General features: G+C 49.3%; 1 protein-coding gene across 1 annotated transcript; it reads right to left on the reverse strand.

Annotated features, from left to right (window-relative positions):
* Positions 1 to 623: 623 nt before the first annotated feature.
* SIN3B (SIN3 transcription regulator family member B) lies at positions 624 to 14,101 on the reverse strand. The gene is made up of 18 exons (XM_041481016.1): positions 13,969 to 14,101; positions 13,035 to 13,188; positions 11,765 to 12,028; positions 11,245 to 11,388; positions 10,914 to 11,036; positions 10,350 to 10,439; positions 9,986 to 10,104; positions 9,144 to 9,351; positions 8,458 to 8,574; positions 7,867 to 8,105; positions 7,182 to 7,365; positions 6,374 to 6,968; positions 5,633 to 5,802; positions 4,950 to 5,123; positions 4,567 to 4,659; positions 4,185 to 4,279; positions 3,571 to 3,775; positions 624 to 3,181 (listed from the first exon to the last, which is right to left on the reverse strand). Exons 1-18 carry the CDS (start codon positions 13,989 to 13,991, stop codon positions 2,951 to 2,953), a joined length of 3,228 nt encoding a protein of 1,075 aa, XP_041336950.1. The 5' UTR covers positions 13,992 to 14,101; the 3' UTR covers positions 624 to 2,950.
* Positions 14,102 to 14,705: the final 604 nt, after the last annotated feature.

A 14,705-nucleotide genomic window follows, 5' to 3' on the forward strand; every position in this document is an offset into this window, starting at 1 on the left:
CCCCTGGCCCTGCATCTTTGTGAGACAGCGCTGAGCCTGGGCAGGGAAAAGCTGAGGAGGACACAGAGCTGGGAGGGACCCTCAGGGATGAAATCCAGCCCCTGGCCCTGCACAGACACCCCAAAAATCCCACCCTGAGCATCCCTGGGAGCTCCTGGAGCTCTGGCAGCCTTGGGGCCGGGACCATTCCCTGGGCAGCCTGGGCAGTGCCCAGCACCCTCGGGGGCAGGAACCTTTCCCTGAGCTCCATGCCAAGCCCTGGCACAGCTCCAGCCCTTCCAATGTTTGCTTTTGAGACCTCTCTGGTGGAGCAATTGTGCCACCCCCTGGGCTCCCTGCTACAGGAGGGGTTTTGGCAGCTCCCACATGAGTGCAGCCTCTTGCTTTTCTCTGCTTGCAGGAAATGTATTTCCCTTTTCCATCAGCGAGTGCACTGCTCACACCCTCACACAGCACTTGCTGACACACAGCTGCATCAGCACACCCTGCAGCCCATCCAGGAACTTCAACCCTTCCATTTTTCTCCCATTTAAAATCCAGTTTCAGGTAAAAGACAGTCAATTCTGGGGGTTGTCACAAAATTTAAATTAGTTGAAAAGAAACATAAAACAGTGAGAGCTGCAGACTTTTAAAATCAATATTTTATTTTACTTGAATGTGCAAATAAATATAAAAAAAACTACATTCAAGGAGCTGGCAAAGCAATTACAAGCCCAAAAGCAAAGATCCTTCAAACAAATGGAAGAACAAACTCTTGACTCAAGGTCGTGCAGATACACAGCTGAAACCCTCAGACATGAACAAGCCCCTCTCAAACCTGCCTGATAATCCCTTCACATCCCTTGCCACTCTTAGCTTTGAGACAATAGCACTGTAAAGGGCAAAAGTCTTGCTTAATCAGTTCAGATTATAAATTAAGGTTTACAAAATAAGGATGCTTAAAAATACCTGAAGTACACTTAGAATGGGTGATGGAACAGGACGGTGCCCAGGTGTGTTGCCCACCTTGGGCCACCTGGAATCAAATGCATTTTAAGCCACAAGTTGCCACCTATTTTCTAGTAAACAGTTTTCTGTATCATAAAACCATAAAATTTGGCACAATTGTCATCTCCACTGGGAGACAGCAGAGAGGTGAGCAGGACTGAGGTGTGTTTTGGTGAGCTGGCTGGAAGGGAAAGGGGGACACTGTGCTTGGCACTGGGCTTGTTCCCCTGCTCCCCCCAGCCCTTGCAGAGCCTCGTGTTCTCTCATCACTGCAATGAGGGCAGGGAAAGAACCTTCAGATCATTTCAGGAACCAAAGTTTAGCAGAGACCCAGCCCAGGAGAACACAGGCTCTTGATGAAAAGTCTCTGCTGGCAGTGGTTGTGCAAGTGGCCATGAATGCCAGAGAGTGGCCTCCCTCCTTCCCTCCCACAGATTATTTTGCGAAAAAGACAAAGACTTGGGACAGTTTTCTATTAAACATACCCCAAAGGCCAATTTTTCTACTGTCAAGTGAGACAATTGCGAAACCAAATGTCGTACAGTGGAAATAACCCAGGACAAATCCTACAGGCTGCTCCTCAGGTCTGGCAGAAATCATAACCTAAAAATCAAAGCCACAGAAAGTTTCAGGGTGGGGGGGTTATTGCCCCAAAAGCCAGGGAAAAGTTGGAAGCAAAGCTGAAAGGAGGCTGGGTATGCCTCAAAAATGTTAATTTTGTAATACACTCCACGGACAGCGTGCTTGCCCTTGGCCCCTGAAAAACAGGAGTGAAGTCACAGTGGGGCTGCAGGACAGACACGAGTAAATTTCCTTGATTTCTCACTAGATGAAGTCAGATGTAGTGTTCTGCATGGATCAGGGCAGGCTGTGTTAGGCTTCATGGCAAAAAAAGCTTCAACAGCAGTACGGATGCTCGTCTAGGACGGTTGTGGCTGGATCTCTCTCTGCTCCTCGCAGATTTCCGTGTGTCCCTGCAAACCCAGCGCCTGTGCTGACCCAGCAGAAACAGGAGAGTCCGTGGGCCGGAGCTCAGCTCTCAGCTGTGCTCCGGGAGCTCCATCTGCCGATGTGACCGATGTGCTGCAGCCCCGGGGGCTGGGCATGCACAGGGAAACGCCGGGAAACGCCCAGCTCCGGAGCTGCCCACCAGCATGCAAAACACAAACCCAAAAACCAGGCCAGACCTCGCAATGGACATTCCTCCCCATGGATATTCCTCCCCACGGATGTTCTGGAAGGCAGAGTCTGCAGTAGCTCCTCAGCTCCCAAAGCAGTGCTGGCAGCTGGAGGATCTCTGGCTGGACATCACTCCCATCCCAGCACCACAGCTCAGGGTTCTTCCCTTCAGTTCATGCTCCTGAACACTTGGTTGATGAGGGAGCGTCAGAGCCTTGAGTGCTGGCCATTCCCGTGTCAGTTTTGGCATTTTTCTCACCAGAGCACCAGGAACAAGAGTCATTTGTTGCCTTGTTGGCTCACAGGGATAATGAAGACCCCTTTGCCGGGGGCTCTCGCCCCCTCTGGCATTCCCAGGGTACAGTGAAGAGTTCTGCAGGCTCCAAGATAGCTCAGTCAGGAAGAGAGGGAATATCAAACCCTTGGAAGTGGAAGCAGCTGCCAGCATCTGCTCAAACACCAGCCCAGCCCCACCACTCCAACAACGCCACTAGTGGTAGTTCACCCCCTCACTGAGCTGGTCAGCAGTGGCCTAAAGCCAGGAAACTACTAAAAAGTGTGTGGCAATGCCAAGAGCCCCCTTCCCATAAAAGCTTTTCAAAGTCTCTTCATGATGGCTGGAGGATTACACTGCAAGGAGACAAGTCTATGCCATATGGAAAATACATGATAATCCAAAGTAAAATGCTGTTTGGATAAATATCATTAATACATACATTGCATTCCCACCACTATTCTCATCGTAAATGTGCTTCACCAGCAGAGCTCTGCCTTGTCTGGGTGCTCAGGGTGAAGCAGGACGGCGGCTGTACTGGACTCTGTATCTGTTCACTGGCACCCCGTGGACATTCACTGTCTCACAGGTGGTTTTGCAGGGCACCATCTCCTCATCCTCATCCCCCATGAGCCAGTCTTGAACCACATCCACGGCCTCCATGGACACGTTCTCCTCCAGCCACCGGTTGTGCCACTCCTCGAACTGCTGGTGGTGCTTCAGCAGCACCACGGGCTGGACCTGGGAGCAGGGCAGTAAAGATCACTGAGAGGTTCCTGGGGGAAAAGCCAAAGCCCTCAGCTCTACCTGAGGTGTGCAATGCTTTGAGAACAACACAAACGGAAACAGGAAACCGCAGACCGTTTAACCACCCTTATTTCCTAATGGCTGCCACTCCCACTTAAAATTTGCATGTAAAGAAAAGGCTGCTAACTAATCCAAAGTACAGAGCATTTACTAGCTCTCCTCTCCAACACAGAGCAGTAACTTTTGGGTGCAGCTTGCAGGAATTCAGACACAATTCCTGCAATGGGTATTGCAGAATTGGAATTATTGTTACCTGCGTTTTGCCTCCCACCCCCAACCTCTGCTACCACCTGGGCTGCAGAGGGAGCAAAAGGGAGATGTACCTGCTTGGCTCTGCAGAGAGCTCCCCTCCTGTACATGTAATCCTCGGAGTTCATGATGAACATCATCTTGTGGGTGTTGAGCTTGAAGCGGCAGTCGACGTTGCAGGCGCTCTCCACCCCGATCAGCCGCTTCCAGGAGCTCTTGACCTCGCTGCGCAGGGCCCTCACCTGCTTGCACTGCCACTTGCGAAACTTCTTCAGGTTTCTGGAGCACAACAAGGATGACAAAGCATGTGTCATACCTGGTGAAGTGCTCTCCTCAGCTGACAGGGCTCACAGCACAAGTATGGAACTTGTATTTGCACGTTTTGTTTTTCAGGCTTTCTCCGGGATCTTCCTCTGTATCCTCTGGCAAATATTTAGTGAAATGGGAACAAAGCAGACCCAGAATCCCACCCTGCTCCATTCCAAACACAGTTCCATGAACAAACCTCAGTGCAGTGGTCATAAATTTCTCCTTCAGCATTCCCATGCAGCTCACTGGCCTGGAGCAGCCCCTCAAAGGTGAGTGCACTCCCCCAGGGCTGGCACATCACCCAAAGCCCCTGGCACACGGGCAGGGAGGAGGAGGAGGCAGCTGCTGCAGGTGTGGCTCAGGGAAGGGAGCAGCTCACCTTTGCAGAAAGACCGGTTTCAGGAGGAAGCCATCGTTCTGGTTGTTGGGAGCTCCTTCCACCCCAACGTACTGCTCCATGTAGTTTGCCAGGTGCTGCACAAGGGAGACAAGTTCCAGTGAGATTTCACTTCATCAGGACAAACATCACTGCAAAGAAGCTGTTTATTTCCAACCTTATTTTTCTGAGGCTGATTTAGGTTGATACTTTTTTGCTAATGTACCATTTCTGTCAATGGCCACAGCTCCACAAGTCATCTGCCCACCCTCCAGGCAAACTTGTCCTCCTGGCAAAGCCTCAGAGTTTGGAACAATAAAGCAGGGAAACAATTCTTAGACATCTTCTCTGTGGTACACAGACCCTATGGTAACTGTGGCGTTACCTGGACCTCCACAGGATCTTCTGTCTGGGTTTCTTCTGTATCCAGCAGCTCAATGGTCATGATCACCTGTCCTTTCCTCTGAAGAAACATGACCTGTGATAAAGTTACAGAAAATATTTGCCACAGGGGTTCACAATAAAATGCTGCATATTCACAAGTCATTTGGACAACAAATAGAAGCCAGGAGAGAAGCAGCAGGGCTTCTCAGTGAGCCACACTGTCCCCTCACTGCCTGTGCTCTGATTTTGGTACCTTCTCTCCATATTGCTCACTCTCTCACCTTGAAGCTTCCAAACCCAACTTCTCCCAGGTGAAGTACCACCTGGGAGATTTTCTGAAATTTTTCAGTGATTTTGTGAAGTTCCCTGGCAGCAAGGTCTCACCTTGAAGCAGTTCTCATCTGCCATGCACCGTTCAGCCTTCCACTGGTAGCTGGTCTCCTTTGCTGCCCGGACACAGCGGGATGACAAATTACCCCCAGCAGCTCCTCGCTTCCTCTCGTTCAGGTAGAGCTCAACCACCTTCAAGCAGATGTCATCGCTCACTAGATGGTGAAGCTTCCATTAAAAAAGGGGGAATTCAGTCAGCAAGCCTGGGCCAAGAGTTAACTTCAGTGTGTCATGAAAGGAGTGTAAAATTCAGCATGGCATCACACTCAGCTGAAGCAGCAAACTCCAGAGACTTCCCACATTTCACTCTCTTTCTCATGACTTTGCAATAAAAGGAAGAGAAGAGAGGGGCTGATGTGCCTTAACTAGAAAGCTACAGCTGGAAGACAGATTTGAGTAAGAAGGACCTGACATTTTTTGTGTTGCCTTAGATGTATTTTGATCATGGCAGAATTTTGAAAAGGCTGGAACTCAAAAAACATTGGGAAAGACCAGAAAGAATAAATCCCCTAAGTTGTTTTTTGTACGGAAGCCGAATTCTCTCACTAAATTTCTGCTGGAGCGTTTCCCTGTCAGATCTAACTTTTCTCTGGATTTGCTCTGAGCTCAGTGCCCATTGCTCTGGCAGCAGCCTGGCTGTGTGTGAGGGGAGATGAGCAGCCCCAGCCCAGCCTCACCTGGCGCACGATGTTCTGCACCAGCTTGTCCATGGTGAAGCCGATGTAGGCGTGGATGGTGAACATCTCCCGCAGGGTGTCCTCGTACTGCGTGGGGTCGATGTTCCCGTCCAGCAGGCTCCTCACCATGTCCAGGAAGGCTGGGTAGTACTCCTCCAGCTCCACCTCACCTGGCCACGGCAAAGCGAGTTCATTTCACACACAGAACAGGCAGAGTGAAGTCAAGCAGTGCAAGAAGAGCACTGCACAAGAACCACAAAACCCACTGCAGAGAGTGACATTACAGACAGGCAGATCCCTGCCAGCTGCCCTGACAGGCTGGGACAGTTTTCCTCATCCACAAAACCCACTGCAGAGAGTGACATTACAGACAGGCAGATCCCTGCCAGCTGCCCTGACAGGTTGGGACAGTTTTCCTCATGCACTTCCAGGACTGCCCTGGGCAACAACTATTTCTTTGTGGGGCTGTTTCCATTGTAAATCAAAGTAACGGATTCCTACAATGAGGTACCTGAGAACACCTGAGCACAAGAAGGGCTGGCTGGAAGTCTCTGTGAAGCAGCCTGTGACACCCTGACTGCCCTGCTGAAGGAGCTGTGTCCACAACTCACCAACAGAGCAGAGGATTGCACCTCCACACCCCTCACAAAGCTGCCTGCTGGCCCTGGTGACTCAGACATACACAATGGAGCACTGGCACCCAGAGCATTATGAATGAACTAAGCCCTGCATTATCCTTACTTGGTTGTTTCAGTCTTAGCTCCATGGCTGGATCATTGGTTTTTTCTTTCCTCCCTTCACAGAGGAGCTTCTCTCTCTCTTTCTCAGTCCGATATTCCAGAAGCTGCTTCTGGGCCTGGCGATAAATCTTTAGGAGCCTGGAGCACAGAGTCTGGTGAAGGCGCAGGAAGAAATACCAATTATTATTGACAAAGAAGAGGCTGTAAACATCATCCAGGGTGTTGTGGGGCTCAGCAGCTGTCACATCACAGAAGGTTGCTTTGGTCTCCAAAGGACTGCTTGGAGGCCCAGGCACATGTTTTTTCCGCAGCTCAGGAGTATCCAGGTTCTGCCCCTGGTGGTTTTCTCTGTCCTCATCTGTTGATTCCTCAGAAATGTTGTGTTCAGGTGGCTGAGAGAAGAACAGCTCAGGTATGAAGTGATGCACAATCTGCCTGATGGTTGCCTGATCCTCCTTTTGGATAGTGGGCTGCCTTTTCACGTAATAGCTGATAAGAGATGCTGCATCTTCCAAAATCTGCTTGTCTTCATAGATGAAGATAAGATGAGGCTCGTTGGTGGATGAACTCCTCCCCTCTGAATGCTGCTCCTGGTGCTGTAATCAAGAGACAAACAGATAAAGATCCTTCCAATGCATGCCCAAGAGCACTCCTGCCAGGAGGAATAAGCCAGTATAACACTGTGCTTGGGACAGCTGGTTTTGACCTGATTTCCAACCACTTCTACACAGTCCCAGGTGCTATGGACACACCTGGGTCACAGCAGCAAGGGAGGGAATGGAGGAGGGCTCATTCCCTGTCATACCCACCTCGTCATAGACACTCTCAATTTCATTCAGCAAGCTCTTGGAGCGCAGAGCTTTGGTGTCATTCTGCTTGAAGTTGACAGCCTGGTGGTCAAGGGATTTCAAGTAGGCCTTCTCATACTGCTCCCTCCAAATCTTGTTGAAGCCCTGCTGGGCCTCCCTCCATTCTTCCTCTTTTGCTTTCAACCTGCATAAACGAACAGTCTATGTCAGTTCAGTCAGACAGGCACAGAAACACACCCAAAACATTTTAATGTAGCCAACCGTGGTGCAGCAAGAAATTATCAGTGGTAAACTAGAATTGATTCCTGGAAGCAATAAATAAATTTGAGAAAGCACCATCAGTGATGATAAGTTGAAACAACAACACCTACAGAATCACAAAACCATTTAGGTTGGAGAAGACCTCTGAGATCATCAAGTCTGACCTTTGACCTATCACTGCTTTATCAACCACACCAGAGCACCAAGTGCCATGTCCTGTTGGTTTTTGAACAGTTCCAGGGATGGGGACTCCACCACCTCCCTGGACACCCCCTTCCAATGTTTAACAATCCTTTGTGTGAAGAAATTCTCCCTGATGTCCAACCAGAACTTCCAGCAGCACATCTGAGGCTACATCCTCACATTTTATTGTTTAAAAATCCTTTTTTCAGCTTCTTAAAGAACACAGCACAATGAGGATTACCTCTTAAGGACCACAGGGACAGCAGTAACTGGGTTTTTCTTCAGACTCTCGATGATCTCTGGCGCTTTGTCACCGTAGATGCGATAGATGGCCCGGCGCTGGATCACCTCTGAGGTTCCTCCCAAACAATCATCCAGGCGAAACTTCTCCTGGTCCTCCTGGGTCAGGCGGGACAGTTTCTTCTGCACACTCTCCAGCACACGGATTGTGGCTAAATTGGTCTCCAGGACAACATCCAGCTGTTGAGAGTGCCCAGAAATCAGTGTCAGAACAGGCAGAGCAGGAACATGGAGAGCAGCAGCAGCCCAGGTTTGTGGAAGGTGTTCCAGCCCCACGGGGTGGAGCCAGGAAGCAGCAGGAAGGTTTTTACTGGAAAACAGACCTCTGCCAGCTCTCCCAAAGGTCACATGCAGTTTAGAACTGGATTCATGCCTAGCAAGAACTATTAGACTCCAAGCACAGCACACCAAATTCCATCTCAAACCAACAAACGCCAACAGAACTTTCAGGAACTGGCCACTAATTAATTCTGCAAAATCCAGAGGTTTTGCTTTCTGAGGGAGCAGAAAGGGGGCTCAGCAGCAGAGGTACCTCAAAGCGCTCGTCCTCGCAGCGGTGCAGCTGCTCCTCATATGGAGTCTTCTTGGAGCTGACAAAAGTGGAGTCTTCAGACCAGGATGGAAACGAAACCCAGGTATCATTTAACACCTGCAACAGTGCAGAGACATGACATTGAGCAGGGCCTTGTGAGCCCAGAGCTGGTTTCGTGGGGTTTTCTCTCTTGTCTTTTTGCATAGTTCTTTCCTGAGGTTCTGTAGGACATTCCAGGCCTAATTCCCAGGTCACTGCTCCCCAGATTTGAGGTCTGTGTGGAACTGCAGGGCCCTGTTCAGAAAAATCAGTAATAAAGGAGACAGAGCTCCCCACAACAGCAGGAATGGCACCTCAGGCACTGCCCCATGGGGCTCTTCCAGAGAAAAAATGTTCCCAAAGGCCATACTGGCCCACTGCTAGAAAATTAATTCCAGGATATTCAATATTCTTTTCTGTCTATAGGAATAAATTTCTGTCTGCACACAGACTCAAAAGGTATTAGAGATGTGATTTGAGACAGGCTTAGATAAAATTAGTGAAATGTGGGTATTATTTCAATAAAGAGGCTGAATAAATTGAATTAGCACTGAAAAGGGGACTCCACATGCAGCAGCTGTGGCACGAACCACCCCACTCCAATTTTTATGTGTGTTCAGGGATTGAACAGCCTGATCCCAGAGTACCTCCTTGCAAATGGCTGTTCTCCCACTGCACTTTGGCTGCTGGTAGGTTTTTGGGAGAGCCCTGTAACTGGATCCGATGCGTTTGCAGGACGCGTAATCGATTTCCCGGCTCATTCCATCCCCGGAGCGGTCGCTCAGTGGAGAAGCAAAGGAAAGCTCTTTCACCCCAAGGAAGGACTTGAACTGTGCAAAGAGTTCTGGGAATTTCCTTCAAAAACACAAGTATTTTGTTATTTCAGTGTGACAGTTTTAGGATGGTTAATGCATGTAATAAAAGGGAGGCAGAGATATCTAAACAAACTCAGCAGTGCAGGGAGAAATCTTTCACCAACATCTCCCTCTGTTATCATCCTCTCTGAATTGCTCTAGGGTTTGTTTTTTTCACTTAAGGTAGGAAAATTATTTCCCTTCACCACACAAACACTCCCCTTAAGTGCCTGAGGAGAAACTGATCCTTGCCATTTGACTCTCCCTGTTCTGCTGCAAGCCAAACAGCTCAGGAAGCTCACACCAGAGCTGGAGCTGTTTATCCTTCTCACAGCCCTGTTCTCAGATTTCATGTTTATACCTTTATTACACTTCGAGATATTAAATGGGGAGTGTGAACAGACAGAGGAAAATATCTTACTCACAATACTCATTAAGAGCTGTATAGATACATGTAAAGGTTCAGATTTTATTACTCCTCATTTTGGATTAAACTGCATTTTCTTGCCTGATACCAGGAAATACTTCTAAATTAGATACAAAACTTCTGTAAAAAAGTTCACAATGTGCCCAAAAAATAACAAGAGTAGGACCTACAAAGCACCACAGGGCAGAGAGGTAAGTTAGTAACTTACCCTAAAAAGGGTGTAACAAGCTGGAGCAACTCAGAGCCAGAGACCAACTCCTGGTTGAAGAGAGCAATGCAACGGAGAAAATTTTCATAGACCTCCTGGCTCTTGAGCACCCTGCGCACCTGCAGCAGTTTGGAGAGATGATCACAGCACCTGAATGCCACTTGTATTGAGAAAATTATTCATTATCAGTCTATTCATCTTCCAAACCCACCTATTTTAATTTTTGTTGGTCTTTTCTCTACCTGAAAAGTCAGGGAATATCTTAAGTGCTGACACACAAGTTGTACAGAAAACCAACAAATTAACAACCATGTAAAAGGCTGAAGATAAGTCCAGAGAATGTGAGAAAAGGACAAATACTGACCTTGTCAAAGAAGGAAAACTCTTGCAGTGTCCCATATTTCCCCACTGTTGCGACTGACAGATCTTTGGTACCTCGCAGCTTCATTTTCTTCTGTTAAAAGAACAAGCAGTTATATTTAAAATGCTGTGAGTCAAATGCCATCAGATTCCACTCTGTTGACACAGAACAGCTCCCTGCAAAGGCTGAGACCCCGTATTTCCCCAGCAGTGATCTGGCATTGCTGTGTCACATCCTCACAGCAATCTCTCTCAAATTTGTCTCCCAGCTAAGAAGAAACAAAAAAAAAGAGAATCACTTGAGATTCTGCATAGAAGCAATAAATTGTCCCCTTCCAGGGCCAAAACTTAGCACAGAAGCTTGTGATATTTAATATCAAACCTGTTACCACACACATTTCAAGATGCACTAAAAATTCCCTTTTTCTACAGCAATTAAAATAACTCAAAATTTTGTTTCTCTTACACCTACATACATCAAGGACACTACTCATTACACCTTTATCTCAGCAATTACTAAGCACAAGTAATATGAGGTTATTCTAAGTTTTTACTTGCTGAAAGATACCTTTGCTGGGCCAGAAACAGGACGCAGCAGCAGCGGCCTGGATCGCTTCTTGCTGTGCTCCAGATTCTTCTCATGCTCAGTTTTCTGGACACTGTTCACTTCACATGGTCCATTTCCTGTGAACTGAAGTAAATAAATAATGATTTCAACATTCTCCTCTCAAACAAAGAGTCCTAACAGGACACAGAGCACGTGGTTAAGTCACCTGTTCTGAGAAAATCCAAACAATGAAGAGGAGCAATGTTCATTACTGGCTGTTTGATTTTCCATGTTTTGAATATTCTACATGCAGAAAGATCATTCAATATCCTGCCCTGCTCTCAGCACATACCAAAGACCTTTTTGCCTCTGGGAGGAACTGTCCAAACTCTGAGAGCAGATCCTCCTGTCCCCGGAACAGATTGGCCACTTCAGTGAACACTTCCTCCTCTGACATGCCCCGGAAGGGTCGGCCCTTGGTGTTCAGCTGCTCTTTCTGCAAGGATACACACAGATGTTCAACAGAGTCAAAAGATCCCTCACTCTGCCAGAAAACTCACCCTGAGCCAAAAACACGAATGTCACAGAACTTGAAAGGACTCTGAGGCAGCCCCAGGTTCTTACAGAGCCTCCTTTCACACACAGGATCACAAAATCAACTGAAGGTGAGTAAGGACAGGGCTGGCTACAACATCTTGACACCCCACAAAGTCCCACAGTTTTCTCACTTTTTGTCATTTCCAGTGAATATCTATGAAGACAAGTCCTTGGGAACTCTAAGTCTGTTCAACAGGCAGAGATTAAATTTGACAACCACAATTCCAACAGCTCCAGTGCCAACCCACCGCCTCTTCCACAGGAGACTTTTTTACCTGGTAAGTGTGAAGAATTTCTAGAAAGGATCTGTAAATCTCTGGATGGTCAAGGAAACGTGTTTTGATCTTATTCACATAACTGATGGCATTATTGAACTCCACAGAATCAGATTCCAAGGGAATTTGAGATTTATCTTCTTTGTAGGGAAGCTGCTGCCGAAACTCCTCGGAGCAGTCGCTGTGGTTGTGGGAATTCTCCTGGGAGTAGTGCAAGACCAGCCCACTGCCAGGGAGTGCACTGGGAACAGGCTCTGGGGGCACCTGGGGGCACAAGACACACGAGATGGATTGGAAAAAGATCAGGGAGCAGCTCAACAACAACCCAGCAGCAGTGCTGGCAAGGTCTCCACTAAAAAATATTGTCAAGTGAAGAAGGAAGAAAAAGTATTTCAGTCAGCAATCAATTTCCCTAGCTGGTTTATTAACTCCACCAGTTAAAATAAAGCCTGAAGTTCTCCCTGGTGTAGGAACCACCTGATTTGTGGCTGTCACAGCCTTATTGGCCTTGCTTGAGAGGCTGCACCAAACAGCAGTGCAGGCTCTGCTGCCACTGGGCATTGCAGAGGAGCTGCCAGTTTTAAGGGGCATATTAAACACAACACCCTTACAGGTGTTAATTCCTAAGTAACAGAGATCTGAGGGAGCTGAGATTTAAAAGGTAGTTCCTGCTGCTAACTGGAGTTAAACCACAAGTTTATCAGCAGAATTCAGTTTATGGCTCTATTTCAGCTCCATAAGCACACAGTAACAACAAAAAACAAGCAGGGGCAACACCCACCTGCATCCCAGCAAGTGTGTTTAATACCAACAGTACCTGATGGGGATTCCATGATCTTACAGACCTTTCCCAAGGTAAACAATTCAATGATTTCACAGTTCTTTTGCCTGTTTCCTAAACAAGTTTCCTGGTTTCTCAGTGGAAGACTGAGAAATTCCAATTTCAGTTTCCAAACACGACTGAAATATTTGGTGTTGCAGTGGTGTTTCCATGCAGAATCATCATTCCTGTGTAAGTCAAACTACCTGGTTTGAGAATAAATTGGGGGTTGGAACTAGGTGATCTTTAAGGCTCCTTCCAACCCAAAGCACTCTATGATTATTTTAATAAACATTTAAATTTATATTACACCCATTATGACAGGTTTGAAAACCATCTAAAAACATCAGCAACGTGCACTACACATAAATCTCCACAGCCTCAACTGTGCAGACATGTCCAGTGACACATGGAACAGTTTATTTAGAGAATAAGAGCTCTGTGACCTACCTGACTATTCAAAGGTGACTGTATGCTTAATTTCCCATTCTTTGGAATTTCTATCCTGTAGCCCAGAGGAAGAAATGCATTGAATCCTACAATGAGGTCAGGATGCTCGTGGAAAAGCTGAGAAACACGTCGGATGACTCCAGGTGTGTCAATGCTAAAATTGAGAGGCGTTTGTTACTTTTATCCAAATCAGAAACACAAGTTAAGCCCAGAAAATGCCAAGAGAAATGTGAAGTATCTGGTAACTTAGAGAAGCAATTATTTTTTAAAAAAATTAGCGCAATTAGAAGGAATGACCACTGCAGCTTTGCCCTGGGATGTTATCCATGGAGAGGAGAGATGAGTGTGCAGCTTGGCAAAGGGGCAGGACAGACAGCCAGCACCTCCAGGGCTGGCAGGCCACAGGTTCTGCTCAGGCTGCTTCACTTATTTCCCAGATCTGTGTTTCAGAGTGGAAAGCAAAAGCAGATTTGCTTTCTCCTGTGGATTTCACCTCTGGAAAATTATGGGATGGGCAGAAGTACTCCAGCTTCACAGGACTGCACCACTGGGGCACAGGGCAGTGAGTGTGCAGAGGGAGAATGATGGGGTGAAGGCTGGGGGGCTCTGCACAGGCAGAGAGACCCCACAAAGGCTGAGACCTGAGGGAACAGCTGGAGCTGTGCCAGGGCTTGGCATGGAGCTCAGGGAAAGGTTCCTGCCCCTGAGGGTGCTGGCACTGCCCAGGCTGCCCAGGGAATGGTCCCGGCCCCAAGGCTGCCAGAGCTCCAGGAGCTCCCAGGATGCTCAGGGTGGGATTTTTGGGGCGTCTGTGCAGGGACAGGGGCTGGGCTGAGCATCCCTGAGGGTCCCTCCTAGCTCAGCATGTTCTGGGGTTCTGTGAAAGGCTGAGGAGCTCCCTGGAGCACCCTGGGGTGCAGGACCTTGGCTTTACCTCTGGCTCTTGAACTCCTTCATGATCTCCAGGAAGCCGTTGTAGGTGGCAGGGTCGCTGCCAAAGCGAATTTTCACCTGGTCCAGGTAGGAAAGGGCATCCTCCACCTGCGGGGGAGAGCACGCTGAGCCCAGGCAGGGGAACGGCCTGGAGCCCCCCACGGCACCTCAAGACACTCTAGAGGGTGGGAGCCGGCCCCGGGGGAGCCCCGCAGCACCGGCGGAGGGCACTCGGTACCGGGTGAGGGGGCCGGAGGACGGCAGGCCCCGCCGGCTTCCCGGGGCTGTCAGGGCACGGAGGGGGACACGGTACCGGGGAGCCGGGAACGGGTCCCTGGGGAGGATGACCGCGGTACCAGAGAGAACAGCAGGGCCGGGGAGAGGGGCACGGCCCGGGGGAGGGGGGAACAGGCCCGGGGAGCCCTCACGGTACCGGGGGAACAGGACACGGTACCGGGGGAACGGGATGCGGCCCCAGGGGACCCCACGGAACCGGCGGAGGAGGGCGGGGAAGCCCCCGGCGCGAGAGGGACAAGCCCCCGGGACACCCCCCGATACCGGCGGGTGAGGGACAAGCCCCGGGGGGCGAGTTCGGCACCGCGGCCGGGACAGGGCAGGTCACGGCGGGGGCGGGCGGGGCCGTCCCGGGGGGGCGGGCGGGCGAGCGCGGCCCCGGCGGCGCGCGCGGCCGCTGCGTCAGCGCGCACGGCCCAGGCCACGCCCCCAGCGGCAAAGACC

Source organism: Pyrgilauda ruficollis, unplaced genomic scaffold (genome assembly GCF_017590135.1).
Source record: "Pyrgilauda ruficollis isolate IOZ18807 unplaced genomic scaffold, ASM1759013v1 scaffold115, whole genome shotgun sequence".
Classification (NCBI taxonomy): Eukaryota; Metazoa; Chordata; class Aves; order Passeriformes; family Passeridae; genus Pyrgilauda; species Pyrgilauda ruficollis.

Coding starts and splice junctions, on each gene's coding strand:
- SIN3B (XM_041481016.1), bottom strand. CDS start 13,991: ATGAAGGAGTTCAAGAGCCAGAG. Junction 11,389..11,764: donor AAATTCTTCACACTTACCAG/GTAAAAAAGTCT, acceptor GTATCCTTGCAG/AAAGAGCAGCTGAACACCAA. Junction 5,124..5,632: donor TGCAGAACATCGTGCGCCAG/GTGAGGCTGGGC, acceptor TTTTAATGGAAG/CTTCACCATCTAGTGAGCGA.